Below are 19690 nucleotides of genomic sequence, written 5' to 3'. Positions count from 1 at the left end.
AGTACAGCGGCCTGCAACGGGAATCGGGTCCCGACTCTAATCCTAGAAGCAGAACCGCCAGCCCCGTACTCAGAAAGCTTACGGCTCATTATAATCGTTACTAGTAGCCGCGTGTAGCATGACGGCCTAGCATGTGGCCACGGTTGGCGCTACGACTGCCATGGTATTGGTTAAGAATATATACATATAGACCTGTAAAAATATGGTTCTTAATTTTTTCAATTCAATCTAATTGCAAACTTTGTTAATCTTTGACAATTAATAATAAAATATATATATTGCCTTTGGGCACATCAACCTGTGTTAGCTGTCGTTGGTTATTGGCACCTCAACGAAGTTAAAAAATATAAGTTAATTGGAGTCTATAATTTTCAGTTTTGATTATACAACTCGGCTGTGAGCAATGATTATGCCAACCCTCACATTATATTCCTGGAGTGGCATACTGAACAATAAAATGGAGGCGTTGACTTGTTATATATACAATAGTCCTTCAACTTCTGCAGGTCAAGTCTAATAATTTAACACTGCTCAAGGTCAGCACTACGTGATTACATCTCCATTCATTGTTCAACTGTGTCAGCAACCGTAGAACTAGAACAAGGTTTAGAGATTAGAGGCCCCATGCTGCAACACTTTCAGTCATGAGCTTTTTGCACTATCTGAAACGAATGTCAGAAGGTTGAATTCGCGATCCAGGCTCCATGAAGACTCGTTCTTGTTGTTGATACTGAAGGTATATTCCTGAAAGTACCCGTTGTATGTTATTAAGGATACAACGGCCCTAGGAAAAGCAATGCGGGAAATAACGTGAGTAGATAGATAGGAAGATAACGACAAAAATAAGCAGACAGTAAGTCCTAAAACAATGTACATTGATGCAACTTCAATACATGCACATGCATGCATGACTGCAGCAGCAATGTCCAATCTATAGATAAAACATAAGCACAGCAAAGGAACTAATAAAATAAGTCGAGACAAGATTTCAAAATAATAATTAAAAGCTAACACAAGAAGTACCTGAATGCAGGAACTACTATATTCCACATAGAGTGATGCCAGAAGACCTAAGACCTTCATTAGTCATTGCTAAATGCTCAAAATATAGTCATTCTAAGCAGCATTCATTGACTCGGTGCATAACCAAAGTTTAATTACTATGGACATCCAAAGGTCTGCTTTTGGACTGGCAACATTTCTGTTCAGATAAGCTATGCATGTTCTCATGATAGCAAATAAAACCACAATCATAACCTAATATTGATTTGTGGCTGCACTCCACATTATTTTACTGCTAATTACTCAATTGATTGCAACTCTACTTTCTTACATCCAAATCCTGAAATTTAACATACCAATGCACTCTTAGCCTTCCTTAGAGAAATTTGTACCATCCTTTCTCAGTAGCATGATTATCAAAAATACTACTCAGGGAAACCATCTAAAATCATTATGAATCACACTAACCCTCAAACCACTTTGGTTGCATTAAAAACAAATGGCATGAGGCAGGAAACACAAGATGCAAGAAAAGTTAACCATTAACCTCTTGTTCCATGCTTCACACAAAAAGCACTTTTCAGTACAAGTGATCAAATGGTTCCGTTATGCTTAAATGCAGAAGAGACGTCATAGCATAACATATATCTATATCAGAACTCTATAGAATTCATAAAAAGTTTGTAACCTCAATTAATTCATCATCCCTATATACAAAATGAGGAAAAAGAAAAGGTTATCCACAGTATAAAATGGCAAGTAGAAGAGAACACAGGAAAATTAATGCAAAAAGACAGAGGAGAAGAGAATACAATTTTGAAGTTGAGACTCAACATCTGAAAACTAACCTACAAGATGAAAATTCGGATGAGGATGCATCAGCAATCTTGTCTACCTTGCGAACCACCGCATAGCTGGATTAGAGCAAAGCACCGTTAGCACATCTAGTCAAAACCATAGTTCATCTGGCCATGTCAAACACAATTACATGTTGTCTATATCCATGAACCTATATTTTATGAATATATTTAAAAATAAATAAGGCTCCGTTTGTTCAATGTTTTTGCTTGTATGTTTTTTGCTTCTTTTTTACGAAAAATGTATAGAAAGGAGAAAAGCAAAAAATAATTAATGAACAGAAAACAAAAGACAAATAGTAAAAAGCATCAACCAAATGAAGCCTAAATAATATTGATAACTCTTGCTCAGATTAAGTTAATCAGGATATTGCTCTGTTAAGGAGATGAACAGATCCTTGTGTACCATCATAGTCTAGTTTTGCCCCATATAAATTTTTAGTCTTTGATAACAAAATAAATGACTCATCTAGAACTAAAAAAGGTCAAAGGGTCAATTTAATGAATTTCATCTTCTTTGGCAATTACCCAAGCATATTTGAGCGTGGTTCTACAAGAAAGAAAGGAAAAAGTAAATTAGTTTTAAACATATGCCCATGATCAGATTTTGAACTACTTCAAAAGTTACTTAGGCTAATATGGATCATCGAGTTTGTCACCAGTTAAGCTGCTTTCTATTGTGCTGATGAGCTAATAAATTCAATAAATCAGTTATAAAGTGCTTGACCTTCTGACTCCTGCAGAAACAGCAGCGTGAAGCACATGATGGTCAGCTGGATCTAGTGCATCATTCACAGAATCAGGTAATATTGATCCAAGAAAACTACTTGATCTTTTGCACCTACTAAGAATTAAAAGTTCGAGAAAGAAGGTCAATAAACTCCATAAAACCTTCATAGAATTTAGATTTATGGACTGAACAAATGCAGTGCAACGATAGACTGCCTAGAACTTGTGTAAGAAATAGCTTCTGTCCGTATGGAAAAATATGATGATATTTATGACCCTAAGGCTTCTCATGACCACAGAGAACTACCCTGAGGTTAGCAATATTACACTGGCCTCATTTCAGGTTACACCTAAACTATAACAGATACCATTCATCATTCAAGCCTGAAAGGTGAAGTAAAATATTTCTTATGGCTCCCAAATATTCCATAAACTAAAAATTTCCCCGAAATATTGAGAAAGCAGGCAGAACCATTTCTTCATACAGCATAGAGAAAACAGACACATTATTCAAGAGAAGAACACAATCTTCAAGTAGTCAAACAAGGGTGAAAATATCTTTCAAACCTATTAACCTCTATTTTGTGATGCACAACAGTATCGGATGGGAGATGTGTAATAGTGCTACTTAAGTTCCAAGGGTCTCTGCGCAATTGCAAAAAATAGTTATACTAAAATGTTAAAATTACATATAAAAAGGGCAAAAGAACAAAAGGATTGAAACTGAAAAGCTAACAAGATTAACATTTTTCACAAACAAAGAGGAATCTGAAAATTAAGGACAAGGGACTTCCATCATGTTCAAAATGTTAGATGTTGAATAAAAGGGATAAAAATTGCACATAGTATATATACATTGTAGAAACAATATTTATTATATAACATAATAACTGCTGTCGGTGCTAATAAAAGGTGAAAGAATCTTGGCATGTTTCAAATTTTTTTATAACATAGGTAGTTAGATACTAAGCATATTCATGTCAGAAATATGTTCCAGTCTACACTAGAAAGAGATTTTTATTCATAGCCCTCACCTCTGATTTGTAGCGAACCCCAGAGAGAAAATGTGAACAGAACCGGAAGAACTCGTGGCTGCAAGAATATCGGGAAGATGCAATGATGGTGCAAATGACAATGAAAATATAGTCGATGGGTATCTTCCCCTCCGGAAACTATATGACTGAGAAAATAAAGGATGGTTAGATTCCATACGTGAAGTGTAAAATTTGGGTGGACATAAATACTGCATGTTGCTTGAAGGAATTCAGTTTATTACAAGTCGCAGGAGAGCTAGTGGGCATAAATCACTCATCATAAGTAGTATAAAATGGCTACATGGCACTACAGCAAGGGCCGTGCTATTTGATCAGTGGATTTAAGAAAACAAGATAGACCACTAATTTGACCCCAGATCTACTAACATTAGATAGCAAGTTTGTGCTTTTACTCATAAAATTGCTAGAGATCTCTTTAAGTATACAATTAATTAAGATTGATCAATATGTTTTCTCCAACTGTTACAAACTAAGAAATGAGTAAAGATTATCTCTTCAAATGTATATACTCTGCATGAATGTGCCAATAAACAAGCACCAAATGAAGTTTTGGTTTGGCTCTTAATTCTTCACTCCAATCTTTGCTCATTTTTCTCCTTACTTTGACTGAAAACAATTTAAAAGGTTACATTAGCAAGTTTGTCTTTGAATTCTGCAGCATAAGGACATCATGTGATGTCAAGTTTACGTTCTATTTTTTAAGCAAACAAGTTATGAGTGTGCCTATAACAGCCTGCATTTGCTAACGCATGTACTACCAAAGACACACTTCTTATTCAGGTTCTATCAAATACATGATGCGCAATTCTTTACCTGAGTTGCTTCTGAAACCAGATGAACTCTGATTATCGTTCCCTGTTCAGATGCTGTTGCAATGTATGTCCCATTGGAAGATAAAGTAATCGCAGCCAAAGGAGACCGGTGGGCATCAATCTGCAATTAACTCAATAAATTCAAAATTAAAAAGAGATTAATGTAAAGGATTAAATAGCAGAAAGAATAAACAACAGAATGAAAATCTCTTCTATACAGGGACAATCATAAAAATGTCAAAGCAATATAAAACAACAGAGAAGTAGATATGAGCAAAAATGGTAATTCCCTGCTCAAAATAAGAATGACAGTAGCAATACCCAAACTAAAAACATTCAGGTCCAAAAATTATAGATTCCTCAGTCAGAGGAAGGTAAACACAAAGAAATCACTGATAAGGGAACGTAACAATTAATAATAGAAGCCAAGGTGCTAGAGAAATTGCATCATTTGTTCATAATTTATGATGGCAGAACCTGCTGAATTTTTTATTTAAAAAAATGTTTTTCCATAATCTAAACACTTTGCACATGATAGCTATCACGCCTAATGTTTTATAGAAAAATACACAAAAAATGATATCACATTACATGCACCAGGTTTTTGAAGTTATTGTTATTGGGGATCATAAGCTGAAAAGAATGCAGAATGCTACCTTGTATATAAATATATTTATCAGAAAATGCAAATTGAAATGAGGTTAACCCTATATTCAAATAATGAAACATGGTGGCTAGTCAAATGTAGCATAAATAGTCAACTGTGCTGACAGGCATATGTGAATCAGATTAATTAGAGTTTCAAAAACTCGACTGCTTCCTATATCACGTTGGTGCAATTTCTGGCAGACAAGATATATTTAATCCAGTATGACAACAAAGCATCCTGGAGTCCTGATTCGTTAAACACATAATATTCAAATTAATCTGATGAGAAATTTTGCTGTCACAACCTCACAATGTGACTGGAGCTCCATGACATTGTACACTAATACAGATCCTTTGATTGTACTGGCAGGAAGAGCCAAGAAGCAACCATCCAAACTAGGGGAAAATGCACAAAGTCCTGAAGGATAGAAAATAACAAAAAACCCTCAGGAAATCAAATAACGAATGGTTCTTTCAGAAGTATTTAAGTGACTCACAATGCCTTCTCAGTTGCCCCAACTGTACCATTTTCAATTTTATAATTAACTATCAACAATCACCCATCCAGATAGAGTACACAACTTTTGCATGGACTAGCTGCTCCCTCTGCTCTTCAAAAGCACAAAGATGCATGCAGATTGACGATAGAAAATTTGATACTCTAATATGTGATTGCGTTTCTCCATCTTCTTATTTAAGAACATTCTATAACCCCTTTCTTATTTCAACATGTCAGAAGTATTCATAAGAAATTTGATTCATTAACTGAAAGGAGATCCAAAATATAATAAGTGAATAATTTTGAAGGACTGAAAATAACCTTGCTACAATTGAACTTTTGCCTATCTCAGAGTGATAGTCATGCTCATCTTGCAACAAGTTGCTGCATTAAGAAACAATTCAGACCTAAATCTTATCCAACATAACTCTCCCCAAAGCAGTTCAGCAAACAGAGAGCAGAAAAGAAATCAGACTTAGCTAGGAACATAATGCTTTGCTTGTTTAGAAGGATGGAAAATTTTTCAATCCAATGGCCAAATTTCACAACCTCCTTCCTGTTTTATATAGCATCACCATTGAAATCAAAACTTTTCCATCCTCCCTACCACATGAAGCAAATAAATCAGACACATTCATTACAAAACCTTAAGGATGTTTAAATTTAGCACCAAAGGTACAAACCACCTTAAAGTAGCAATATATTTAGGTTTCCAACTGAATGACAATTTCAACATGGAATCATGTTTAGCAAAGCAACACACTCCATAATGGTCTCTGATATATCTTATAACTACTGTTTGGTAAACTCACCTCCAGAAACCAGTAAGCACCAAAAGAATTCTGTGCAGAAGTTAGTGTGCAAGGGGATCTTTAATTCAAATTATACACACCCTCAATAGAACCTCCTAAAACTTGAGTCACAGTTGGATTTTAAACAAAAATGGAATTACCCTTCTTTGGTTTGCATAGCATAGTGCAATTTCATCATATGGAATGCAGATCACTCTGAAATGGCAGAAATTTGAAACTTGCATGGATGGACCTATTCAATGGTCAAAAGAGCCCCCTCTCACTCCAAAATTGTGGATATCTCCAACTAAGAAAAATCCTATTAATCAGCTTTCCATTTGTCTACTCTATATTTAAGCCATCAAGTGAATATGAACTTCTCAAAAGTATTTAAGGATGAATGAGAAACCATGCAAAAGGTATTAGAATTTCTAAACTATATAAGAAGCTATCTTTCTCTCAGAAAACTATCGCTTCAGTTCCACATCCTTTCAGAATGTCATCTCTTAATCATTTAAGAGAATCTAAAATAAAACATGGTCTTAGAAGTACTACTTCAGGTCATATAAGCACCCATACAAATACTAGGATCAAGCAGTTTTCAAAGTTATTGTAAGAGAAGTGGTGTAACTAAATATGTCCCACTTGAAAGATTGCAAAAGCCACCTTATGTACACAACAAACACATTCTACCTTACCCTTTAGATTTGGCACAGTGTCAACAGTATCCAATATTTCAAGGCTGTTTGAGTCATATATGTACGTTTTTTCTTGCAAAACCACAACAAGTCTGCAATTATACAAATTGAGTATTATTAAAAACAGGAAATAATCTTCTTCAAAAAAATAATAATAATAATAATAATCATATCCAATGGACTTGTCTAGATTTAATATGATGCCTGAGTATAATGTACGAACCACAGTGCAATTTAGTGTGACTAACAGAAGTCAAAATGGAATCAAATCACAGTAATAGCATAAAGCCTGAAATGCTTACTCGATCTTAGAGACATACAAAACTGAAGCATGTGGGAAGAACCAAAAAGAAAACGGTATTAACTACTGAAGAAAAAATCTTTTTGCAATGTGATTGTTTGCCCCTTCCAAGATCTGTTTTAAACCCTATTTCAACTGAAACTTGCATTTTCAACTTGCAAACTTAACCAAACTCCCTTCAAAACTGTTGTTAAAAATACTAGTCAGTGGAATACCACAACAAAGATTCTCTAAAACCACCTACACAAAGTAATAAGTCAATAAAATGTATATGCAAGTATTCTCTGACTTTGACTTCACAATTACTATAGAACAGAAAGAAAGTTGTTGGTTGAGAAACAAGATAATTTTCTAGGACTGACAAAATGAAGACACCAACAAAGTAACACAGTTCTATCATGGAAAGGAATCAAACTACTTCCATACCCTCTTCAAGACCAATCGTGATCTAATTTTTATTTTTAATTTAATAAATTAACAAAATTATAAAATATCTTTTACATGGCTGTAAATCATTTTCTCTTGGACTTTCGCCATTGTTAAGCCCCACTCATTGTTGAAGAAGCATGTTTACAGGCACTGAAAACAAGTGCTAAACTTGAAAGTGTTTTTTATGAAATTAATTCATTATGTAATTTAAGGGAACACCATTATCTATCTATTAATGGAACCCCACCAATTTGAGCTATGAAAACCTGCTAAGGGCATGTAAGCACAAAAGAATATGAAGAAGGTTCCACCTTTTTATCCCAAAGATTAAATAAGTCAGGGTCAAAAGTTAAGCAGCTGGGCCATTACTACTGCCTTCCTAGCAAACTAATCTGGACGTAGTTGAGATTCTTTGCTTTCTGATCTAAAGGTACCAGTGCATCTCATAGTACATGTATATGAGGTGCAGCCCCATCCCTCCTCCAAAAAAGAAACTAGGAATGCACCGATAACAAGGTCTAAGGCAAGGCATAACAGGGTTCTGCCAAACTCAGGAAAGCAACAATTGCCAATAGGTCACCAATAAAGAGCCTCGCAACAACTAAGAAAGTTCTTAGGGCAAAATCCATTCAATGTAAGAAGGGGTGAAATTCTCCAGCTAGTAAATAGGTAATCCCCAAACATCGAACAGTTACTCACAGACGTCATTATCCTGACTTGCAGGTAATATCACACATTTTTAAATTAAAATGAACTATATTTACCGAGTCAAAACCCAAACATTTTGAATCCATCCATAAAAGGAAGGAAGAATCTGCAGTAGAATTTCCAAATAAAAACATAATGGAGCTCCGAACTGCCTATCTTTTAAGCTAAAAGACAGTCTTTTTACCTTTTCCTATTTAAGCGAACAGCAAGAATCGAAGTTAGGAAAGTCATTTCTCGGAGAGGAGCACTGGTTGTAGTATTGAACAAACAAAGACGGCGTGGAGATAACGATGGCTGTAACAGTTCAGTAACAGCACCACATTAAGTAATTTATCAACATCTACACTATATATAATAATAATAATAATTTTTATTTAATGATCATAATAAAAATCAGTGCAAACACATTCTTAAAGAAAAAAGGGAAATTTGGGGAGCACCTGTTCACCAGCTCCAACAATGGCGAGAAGACTAGAACTATACAGCATCTCAACAATAATGAAAGCTCCAACAGCTAGCGAAGTAAATCAAAATTAAATAAAAAGAAGAAGAAAACAATTAAGTTACTTAAAGCTTCGACCAAACACGCTCAGATTGAATAATACCAAAACGGATAGAAAATAAAAATAAAAATAAAAATTTTGAGAAATTAACTTACCTCGTTCGTAGCAGAGTCTTCCGGTGTTCGAATCGAATATTTTGAAACCATCCTTAGTGCTTATTGCAAGACCACTACAAAATTTAAACCAAAATAATTAAAATATATTAGTAATCCATAAAAAAAAAAAAAAAGCTTCTTTGAAGCTATAAACATTTACCTTATTGCAAAATTAAATGAAAAAAAAGGAATTTAAATTTAAATAATTAAATTTGCCTGTTGTCTTGATTGAAGGAAGCGCACAGAATTGGGTACGAGGAGGACTGACGGGCCATTATAAAAATTGTTGCTACCCCGTGAAGGAATTCCGACTACTTTTCATCAAAAGAGCATATATAGTTTGTCCTCTCCTTCCAAAAAAAATTAAGAAGTTGGCATTGGAAAGGAGACGTAGAACGGTATCAAAGCGGGTGGTGAGGGTGGGTCCCAGGTCCCATCATCGTTGAATCCGAACCGCTAATCCCAGATCAGACCACTCCACGATTAGATCTTGCCGGCGTGGTTCGATTATTCCACGTCAGTGCTTAAAGTGGGCCCACCATGGTAACTGTCAGGTTTCAACGAGGGCCGGGAGCTGCTTTAGTTCGAACAGTGCCTTGGAGCGGGAATGAAATTGGAGGCATAGGCTTTCGATTTCCCCTTCTCCTTTTTTTTTTTTGTTATTATATTTCTTTTATTACCATAATCGAGAAATTCGGCACTAACATATGCAACGAATTATTGGTTTAAACATTGTATAATGAAATGCAAAAATGTCAGCTGCTGCTGTTATATATTGGGTAAGAATGTATTTTGGGATACTATCAAATGGTTACATTATTCTGTATCTTTTTCATTCAAACTCTAGTTTCTAATTGTATTTATAAATATATGAATACTCCTAAATAATGACTTCCAATTAGAAATGTTTGTGAGTCAAATCGCACCGGTCACCAGATTTATTGAGTTTTCTTTTTTAACAAAATCAAGTTCAAGTTCATTTAATTATTATTTAATTATTAAATAATATAATATTATATTTTAAATTCTTTATAATTAAAACTTAATATAATGCATTATTTTAAAAAAATAAATAAATTACTCGTATCAAATCAAGTTGAGTTTCAATATATCTTTACACGAGATAGGTTTTAATGCATAACTATCGTCTTCGACTTCATTTTGTTTGTTATTTCTCATGACGTTCTAAATAATTTGCTCATCACAAATAATAATACTTCATAATTTGATAATTAGATAATATTTATATAATCACAATACAAAATATATATATTAAGTTCAATATTTTGAAAACAAAAATACCTTGATAAATTAATTTTTATTAATTAAAATATATATTAATCAATTATTAATTTATCAATTAAATAATATCTCTATTAATTAAAAAATTTTCATGATTAAAAGTATTAATTCATAAAAGTTTTATTATATTTTTTTAAAAGTAAAATACTCTCATTTCTCTAACTTTTAATCATAATTTCACACAACCCTATTAATTTTCGAAATTAAAAATGAGACACATAAGTATAAATATTGTTAACAAAAAATATAAAAAGACTAAAATGCTTTTTCTTCTTTCTCCCATATTTTTTCTTTCAAACATTGTGGCCTCCCAACAACACTCTCATTCATCAGTCGACCACTTATGGCAGGCGCTCCCCAAGGGAGGAGAGCATCTATCTAGTGCTCCCCTTTTTGATAGAGAGTTTTTTTCTTCTTTTTGCAAGAGAAAAAAATTAAAAATAAAAAATGATAATTTATACTAGAATAATTTTTAAAATTAACGAAAAAGTAAAATTATCTTTTTAATATTATCACATCATCAAATAACAAAAATATTAACAGTTACTAATGACTGAACTTATATATCTAACAAAAAATATTTTTTTAAGATGTATTGTTTATTTCAAAAATTATGGCAAGCCAAATTCCTGACTAATCTTACTAAAAAAACATGGAAAATCTGAGTTTAATTGTGTACAAGCTTTATCTGTTCCATATTGTTTTCAGCCTTAGCAACCAGTTAGACTCCCTATTTTGTATGCTTTGCTTCATCATTCAAAGGTGATGTTGCTTACAATGGGGGTTGAGAAAGAAGAAAGCCAACAATTTTTATGAGCAAGAATGGAAGGAAAAGGCAATCTTCTCTTACTTGCTACCAAATAACATGCTAATTGCCTTCTTATTTCTCTCTATAGACAGACTTGTGCCCTTCTTGTTGAGCTTCCCAACAATCTGTAAAGTAAAGCTAGATGATAAGTTGATACTTAAGGTGGCAACTGAGTTTGTGAGAGTAACTTGCATAGGGTGTCGGTGAGGGGTTTTGAAATCCAAAATCAGAAGATGTTATTCTCGACAACTCGTCAGCAAGGTCATGGCAAAAATAAGCGAGAAAGGGACAAAAGAGACAAAAGAGCCCAACAAGCGCGTGATCCTGCAAAAGCATCTCTAGAAAATGACCCCTTTCACAATTACCTTTCACTTTCACGGCTCAAAATTACTGCAACCTGCATATACAATGCCTTTTCTTTTTTTCTTCTTTCTTTTTTTTAGTAAAAACTGTCAAAATCATTCTGTGTTTTGAGTCTCTGTCTCACACTCGGTAGCAGAGCATCTGATGCTGCTGTTTCTCTCTTCTCCCATCTCAAACCCCTATACAACCCCTACTGTGCTCTCTCCTTGCACGTTTCCCAGTTTAACATTTGGCAGAACAGGATTCAAGACAAAAAGGAACATAAACGCTGCAATGGGATATTTACACTACAACCCCACACAACAAAGACTCAACATCAAAGTCTTTCAACGTTAAGACTACACCTATTTCTTCTTTGAAACTTAGGTAACTTGCAAAAAAATTAATAAAGAATTCATCCTCTATATATTTCACCTCTTTCCTTTTTGATCTTCTATCTTGGACCAGAGAGTTCCATGGCATAGGAATCCAAAGAATGTTCATCATCATCCTCATCCATTCCATTGCCAAACATGTTGCTTGATTGATCATGACTTTTCTCATCATGTTTCGATCCAGTGGCAGGGCGCGGCATGCTTTTGTTACTGAAGCTGTTAGGAAAGAGGTTCATGGTGGGATTACTATGATTATGCGATGCTGCCCACTTCTCAGCAAGCCCATCACCTTCGAGCATCCGGACCACTTCGGACATTTTTGGACGGTGGGCTGGAAGGTACTGAGTGCATAGCAAAGCCACTTGCAGCATCTCCCCCACTTCAATCCTGTCATAGTTGCTCCCTAGCTCTCTGTCCACCAATACTTCCACTTTCTTTTCTTGCAGAATCTGCCTCACCTGTCACAACAAATTGCAAATGTTTCTCCATCAGCTTTATTCATATATATTTCTTTTCAAGCTCTTAGCTGATTCCAATCTATTATTGTGAAAAACAACTCAAGTTCCTAATACATCTTTCCCATAGTGTATAAGAGGAGATACTTTTACACAGGTAAATTTTCATTCACATACGGTAGTAACTATACTATGTTGATATGATTGCAAGGCAAATAATGCCCCTAAGCAAAGTGGAAAATTCTAGAGCTCAAGTGCATGTAAATTGTGACTGGTTAATAAAACAACAGCAGCAGGGGTCCTAAACCGAAAGATTTTCCACCAGAATTATCCACCATCACTCCCTCGCCAGAAAAAAGGAAAAATCTTTTTCTCCCTCTTTCTTATGGTGCTTGTTCCTTTTATCATTAGGTATCACAAATCAAAGTTGGCAAATGCAGTAGAAATATTCCTTTTGAATCTTAAGACATAGTTGAATCCTTTAAATTGCTTGTCCAACAATTCTGTATTTCTGTGTATCAACGTTGTGCTACAAAATTGTAGCTCAAGATTGCGAAGGCATAGGAATTCTTTAATGCTGGAATACAGTGGAGGTCAAAAGATAAACATACATCAAAATGAGATGCTATCACCAGGTAGCTCAAACTAATATGAAGGTTAATATACATGCAGAAAACAAACTAGCTAACCTGATCAAGATATTTTTATGTGAAAAGGCCTTATGGTCAAATGCATTTAGAACAAAATCTCATGATCAATACCATATTTCTTTCAACATCTAAGGTGCCTACATAGGTTTTGAGTGATCAATCAAAACGACTTAGTGGATATTAATTAAAAGCAAAAGTTTAGCTAATAATAGTTGCTGAGGAAACTAACCCACTCAAGCATTGCTCCTTTCTGACTAACTGTTTTACCAAACTCAAGAGCTCTCATTCCAGTTATGAGCTCTATCAAGAGAATGCCAAATCCAAACACATCAGTTTTCTCCGAAGACTGCCCAGTTGAGAGGTACTCTGGTGCAATGTGCCCAACAGTGCCGCGGACAGCGGTGGTGACATGGGAATCAGCATGATCAAGGAGCTTTGCAAGGCCAAAGTCACCAACAATGGCTTCACAGTAATCATCCAGAAGAATATTAGCTGCCTTCACATCTCTATGGATTATCTTTGGATCACATTGTTCATGTAGATACAGAAGTCCCCTAGCTGCTCCAATAGCAATCCTCTTCCTTGCATTCCAGTCTAGTGACGGTTTTCCTGCCAAACCCAATTCATTTGCATTAGAGGTATGCTATATTAAAGTAAAAAATTCACCTCCAAACTTAATAACAATACTTTTCTTTCTAAAACTTGTTTGGGTCTTTGTGCAAAGCCAGAAGATAAGGGCTTTGTCATTCCCAACCCTAGACTTCAGCCTATTCTGCAGGTCAATTTTAGTTTGCACACCATGCTAAAGAAAGCAATTAAACCATAGCAGCTATGAAACTCAGAAAAGCTTATTTGGCAGACAGATGTAAAACAGATGAACTAAATGCAGACAATAAATACTCCCTCTTGGTATTTATAATAGCATATACAGCTGAACTTAAAATAAAATGAAAATATAGTAACAGCTTATTATTTCAATTTATAATTGGAAGAAATTACCAACAGAAAAGGGGGATTTTAAGAATTAGCCAAAAAATGAAAGCCCTCTAAGATTTAAAAAGTCCACAAAATAAAAAAGCAAGAAAACAAACTACTCCAAGCACGGTCCCAATCCGCAAAGGCTGGACCTTAATTTTTGGAATTTCAATCAATTGTGGTCCACTGCAATATTAGACACTGGAAGTGAAATAATACAGTGATTGTGCAGTTATCTGACAAAATAGGAAATTAAATTGTCCAACATGAAAATTGAATTAAAGAACTTTAAAAGCTAGCACCAACCTCTGAGCCTGGATGCCACACTGCCATTAGACATGTAAGGGTAGACAAGAAGTCTCTCATTAGAGGTAGCACAATATCCAATTAAACGGAGCAGATTCCTGTGAACTGCCAGGCTGATCATCTCCAACTCAGTCTGGAATTGTGACTCCCCAAAACTTCCTGTCATGTCTTTTAGCCGCTTCACAGCCACAAGAGCTCCGTCTCCTAACTTTCCCTTGTATACATTGCCAAAGCCACCAGTGCCAAGTATGTTCTTGGAGCTGAAGTTGTCTGTAGCAAGCTGGAGTTCCCTGAAAGTGAAGTTTCTAAGGTTACCTAGGCTTATGAGGCCCTTCTCTTGTTTGTCTGCAATAAAATTATGACAATGTTAAATCACTTTAAATAAATATACAAAGAAACTTTTTAACAGTATTGACTGTTGTCACTGACCAGTAATATTTAGAATTGTTAGCCTTTTCCGTTTCTTTCTATGCCAAAGTAGTGCAAGTGTTAGGAGTATGAGAGAGGCAAAGCTGAGGCTGATTCCAAGTGCAATTGCTAATTTCTTGGATTTTTGTTCCCCTGATTTATGAGGCAAAAAAGCAACATATACAAACCATTAACAAGGAGAGGAAGATTAGTTGTGAGAGTCACAGGATGGTTTGAAAAGAGTTACCATTTGATGAGCCCAGAGAAACTGAAAGGGGAACAGCATTAGGTGATCCAAAGCAGAGTTCAGGGGAGCTGCTTCCACAAATCAATGGATTCCCCACAATACTACAATCCACGTACCAAAAAGCAAAATTAGAACTAAATGATGATAGTAATTGACAAGAGAGCTGAAGCAAAGAAATCATACTTGAAAGTTCTGGCAGGGAACTTGGGTACAGATCCACTGAGATTGTTATAGGACAAGTCCCTGAAACACCAATAATCATATTTTGAACATTGTAGCAGTGTACAAAAAAAAAACACATAACAAGATAGAGAAAAAAATGGAAAAAGAAAGAAATTCAAACTCACAAGAAAGCAAGTTGAGGGATTTTTGCTAAAGACGCAGGAAAAGGCCCAGACAAGCTATTGTTGTTCAGCCTCCTATTCTCATTACAAGACAAAACAACACAGAATCTAAGATGTCAAACATAGTTACAAAACAAAGAAATCATAAAGAGAATTTGCAAATATAAAGCCATATGATTTGAATGTACATGAATATTGTCATTCTAGTTTAGGACCCCCACCCTAAAGTCTTGTCAACTAAAGTCTTTCAAAAAAAACAACTATTTGATTAACATGACTAAACAAGAAAACATAGGACTCAAAGTTCTGTGTTCCCATTTTTTCTCCTCTACTTTTCTTAGCATACAAACAGGAAATAGAGAACTATTACAGTAAAATTCTCACAGGTATTGCAAACTATTTAACTGTCCAAATGACCCTGGAATTGCACCCCAAAATCGATTGTTAGATAGATCCAACGTCTGCAGCTTTGGAAGAGTACCAAGCTCGGGTGGGATTCCACCAGATATGTTATTGTTTTGCAACAACCTTCAAATTCACAGCAGCAATTTAAAACATTAAAAGAAAAAAAATCAGTATCGAAGACATATAGATAATAGACAAATGGAATTATGCAAGTAATTCTAATTCAGAACATTCATGTTGAAGAACTTAAACTTTGCTTTGAAAAAGGCCTTTTTGTATAAAACCAAAACAACAGGGAAAAAATGAAAAATCAGACAAGAGGAACAAAAATGTTGTGTTTTCTTACACTTGGCGAAGATTGGTGAGATTTCCTATCGTCCTAGACAAAGTCCCTGATAAAGACTGACTTGGAGCTCCCCTGGAAAAACCCATAAAAATGAAAAGACTAAAACAGTTTAGCTTAAACGTACAATGTTTTCAAATGAAGCAAACATTAGAAAACAGGGAAAAAAAAAGGAAGAAGAGCTAAAAAGAAGAGAGACTGACAGGCCAATAACAAGATTTTCAGAAGAGCAAGTGATCATAGCCCAGCTACAAGGATCAACAGAGTCTTCATCCCAGTTGTTTAACACTCCATGTGGATCATTCAATTCTGTCTTTATACTAATCAATGCTTCCACTATAAACCCCTCAAAAACAACAGAAAAAAATCAAGCCCCAAAAAGAACGGAAACTTTAACATAATCCAAACGAATACAAATGGTTGTAGTTTTCATTTGTTTCATTTACCTTCATGGTTTCGAGGCTCGTAGGACAAAGAAACATTAGCAGAAGAAAGAAACAAGTCGAAGAAGAGGAGCAAGAGAAGAAAAAGACTCATATTTTTTTTATGACACGATAACAATAACAATGCCAGTGCTAGTGAAAGAACAACATTTTCTCTGGTTTTGGTTTTTGGGTTCAAGGCAAACCAAAAGAAAAAACTTCTCTTTTGTTTCTGTTTTTCCCTCAGCCCGGCTTCCTTTCTTGGGTTCTTAACTCAGTCCCTCCCTCTTTTCTCAGTCTCCAAAAACAACAACTTTAATTTTCTACTGTACTTACAAATATATTATTTAACTATACAAACAAAGTAAAAGTCTCTCCTTTTCTTCTCTTCCTATATATATATATATATATATACAGAAAAAAATTNGAAGAGAGTGTGTGTGTGTGTGAGTGTTTTTGTGAGCAGAAATTGAGAGGGACGTGAATACTGTAAAAATTTGTACCCACTGGACTGCATTGCCCCTGAGCTAACATGCGCCTTTAATTTTCCTTTTTTATTTTTGGAACAATAATTAATTAATAGTTTGATTCACTTTTTTCATGTTACAGCCAAAGCATAGAGGAGGAAAAAGCAGGGGGAGAGAATCCAGAACCAAAAATGGAGAGGGGAGGATGGTTCTTGCTTTTGGGTATTTGAGTGGCCTATTTCTTAATTTTGTTCCAAGGTTTGCTTTTCCTAGAGCCTACTAACCTGCTCATCATTATCCCTAAACCTTTTTGTTTAAGTACTAAAGTATAGTTTTTTTTATTTCTAGAACTAGTTTGATTCTATTGGATGTGAAAACTGACATGAAATATGCCTGCAAGGGTTCATTGTTACCCTGGCTGCAGGAATAAGAAGAAAAAGATTACTTTTTTTATTTTCCTTGGGTGGTGTAAAACTATTTCCAACATTTGTTACTTTAATCAACAGTGGTAGAGGTGTGCATTGTCTTTTTAAAAAAAAAATAATATATATATATATATATATAATATAATATATATATACACTTATTATGTATAAATAAAAAACTCAGTGTTGGATTAATTTGTTTACATATAAAAGTTGTTCATGTGGCATAGTACAAGTCCTTGTGGAATTGATGGCTGCTTGGTTTTTTTCTGAAGTAGCTGGAACAGCTTTGATGCTTTTCTTTTTTGTTTTATGGATGCCTCCCCTTTTGGGTGCTATAGAAGAGCAAGCATGCATGCAGTGTGCATGAATTGAGGATTATCTAAACTGTAGATTGCTCAGATAGGAAAAAGAGAACAACAAAAATACAAAAAAGGAACCACCCCGAGGCAGAAAGCTTGCTTTTTCTTCTAGGCCTGTTGTTGATATATCTCAAATTTGGCAATAGCAAGTTGCTCTTCCTTTTTGCCTAGATGCAATCACAAGTTGCTTATATTATATTCTTTGAAAATTATTGACTTCATCCTTGACTATACCATGTTGTATTTTTTTTTTTTAAACGGTTAAAAGATGGACGATTCAAGCAAAAACATAGAACCAGAGAAAGAATTACCTTGCCCTTATTTAATCCCCCACTGCTTTTATTTCATGATTTTGTTCACTCACCGATATTCGACCATTTTCCAAAATAACATGCACCCCCCTTTCCCTTAGGTCCAATTCAGGTGTATGACGATCAAGTATCTTGAAAATTGAACTACCTCCAACTGTTTATCCCCAAACTCCTAATTCACACATTCTGCCTGCATGGTCCAATTGCCCTCCCACACTTGACTCCATTTTCTATTAATTCTCTTTACAAAGTATTATCTATTTTGCCATGATATATACATGGAAAGGCTATTTTATCATGGGTGCAACCAAGTATGCTGTTTATGGGCTTTCTTATCTTTTACAGGAAAATTATATTCTCTATCATCTAAAATCTTATGCTTGTGCTGATCAATATTTATATCTTTAACTCTATCCTATGTACCTTTTTCTCTCATAATATATGAAAGATTGAAAGGTTCTCCATTATGGTTGATACTGTTGTCATCTGCACATCCTGAGGTAGGGATGTAAATTCGTTATTTTTGAAGTATTTAACCTCAAAATCGTTTAACTATCAAGTATTCGAATCTTATTAAAATTTGGATAAAATTGCAAAACGTTATCTAAAACCGAATCTTGATAGTATAGCACTATCTGTTAATTATCCAAATCTATTAAATACCCGATTATACAAAGTAAATTTTTTATATATGGATACCCATTTAATAACCTAAACCTGAAACTCGAATAAAAAAATATTTTATATTAATTCATGTGCAAGTTACTAACAATTAAAATTTAAACCACAAAAAATTATAAAAAAAAAAACTCAAACAACAACAATAAAACATAAAAAAACCATATAATTGTAGCATCTAACATCATATTCAAATGTAGCATACATCAAACATCCTAATAGAATCAAATATAACCCAAACTCAAAACAAGTATTAAAAACCTAACTAAATATAAGATACCTGAACCCTATGTTATCAATTTAGATACCTACAGATACATGTGCAATATCAACCCGTTTACATCCCTATCATCCAAGACTACTACTATATATTAAATTCAACACTAAAATAAAATATTCCTATTCACCATTTGTTTAATTTAAATATGGTTTTCTTCTCAACTTTGGAAATTTCCTTTCTATTCATAATATATAGTTGTACTGGTGGATAACATAAGTTTGTGAAGAAAATCATTGTAGAAAATGTTTACATGGTAAATATACTTTTGGTAGGAGCAAAATCATAAGAAAAGGTGGGTGATGATGGATTCTTGTGGATTTGGGGGGAGGAATGGAATTGGGATTATGATTCTTTAGGGAGTTCAACACTTGTTCAATAATTAGAGTCACACATTACCTAGTGGACAAGTAGGTGTCATTCTCATGCAGGATGATGCTTTATCCTCGCCTCTTCACATATTCTTCATTATGTTCCCTTCGATGTATTCATCAACGTTCAATGAGAAGAAAGCTCATTCGTGTTTTATATATATCCCAAAATAATATAAATTCATTTTTCTTTTAGTGTAATCCATGGTA

General features: G+C 34.5%; 2 protein-coding genes across 6 annotated transcripts; both read right to left on the bottom strand.

Annotated features, from left to right (window-relative positions):
- LOC18589045 (autophagy-related protein 18b) lies at positions 335-9879 on the bottom strand. 5 transcript variants are annotated; one of them, XM_018127821.1, is made up of 12 exons: positions 9404-9868; positions 9188-9261; positions 8970-9043; positions 8714-8823; positions 7092-7183; positions 5409-5521; positions 4457-4576; positions 3623-3768; positions 3156-3233; positions 2587-2703; positions 1851-1916; positions 335-784 (listed from the first exon to the last, which is right to left on the bottom strand). In XM_018127821.1, exons 1-12 carry the CDS (start codon positions 9460-9462, stop codon positions 643-645), a joined length of 1191 nt encoding a protein of 396 aa, XP_017983310.1. In that variant the 5' UTR covers positions 9463-9868; the 3' UTR covers positions 335-642. The 5 variants fall into 5 exon arrangements, with proteins under 5 accessions (XP_017983310.1, XP_017983312.1, XP_007013914.2 ...); XM_018127822.1 differs by having other exon boundaries at positions 338-744; positions 9404-9879; XM_018127823.1 differs by lacking the exon at positions 3156-3233 and having other exon boundaries at positions 9404-9864.
- LOC18589044 (probable LRR receptor-like serine/threonine-protein kinase At2g23950) lies at positions 11633-16915 on the bottom strand. The gene is made up of 11 exons (XM_018127807.1): positions 16614-16915; positions 16371-16503; positions 16171-16242; positions 15804-15947; positions 15423-15494; positions 15259-15318; positions 15076-15176; positions 14850-14981; positions 14421-14765; positions 13369-13748; positions 11633-12492 (listed from the first exon to the last, which is right to left on the bottom strand). Exons 1-11 carry the CDS (start codon positions 16702-16704, stop codon positions 12094-12096), a joined length of 1929 nt encoding a protein of 642 aa, XP_017983296.1. The 5' UTR covers positions 16705-16915; the 3' UTR covers positions 11633-12093.

The sequence above is a fragment of the Theobroma cacao genome, chromosome 9 (genome assembly GCF_000208745.1).
Source record: "Theobroma cacao cultivar B97-61/B2 chromosome 9, Criollo_cocoa_genome_V2, whole genome shotgun sequence".
Classification (NCBI taxonomy): Eukaryota; Viridiplantae; Streptophyta; class Magnoliopsida; order Malvales; family Malvaceae; genus Theobroma; species Theobroma cacao.
Note: the sequence above shows the minus strand (reverse complement) of the source record. Positions and strands in the feature narration are given on the sequence as shown.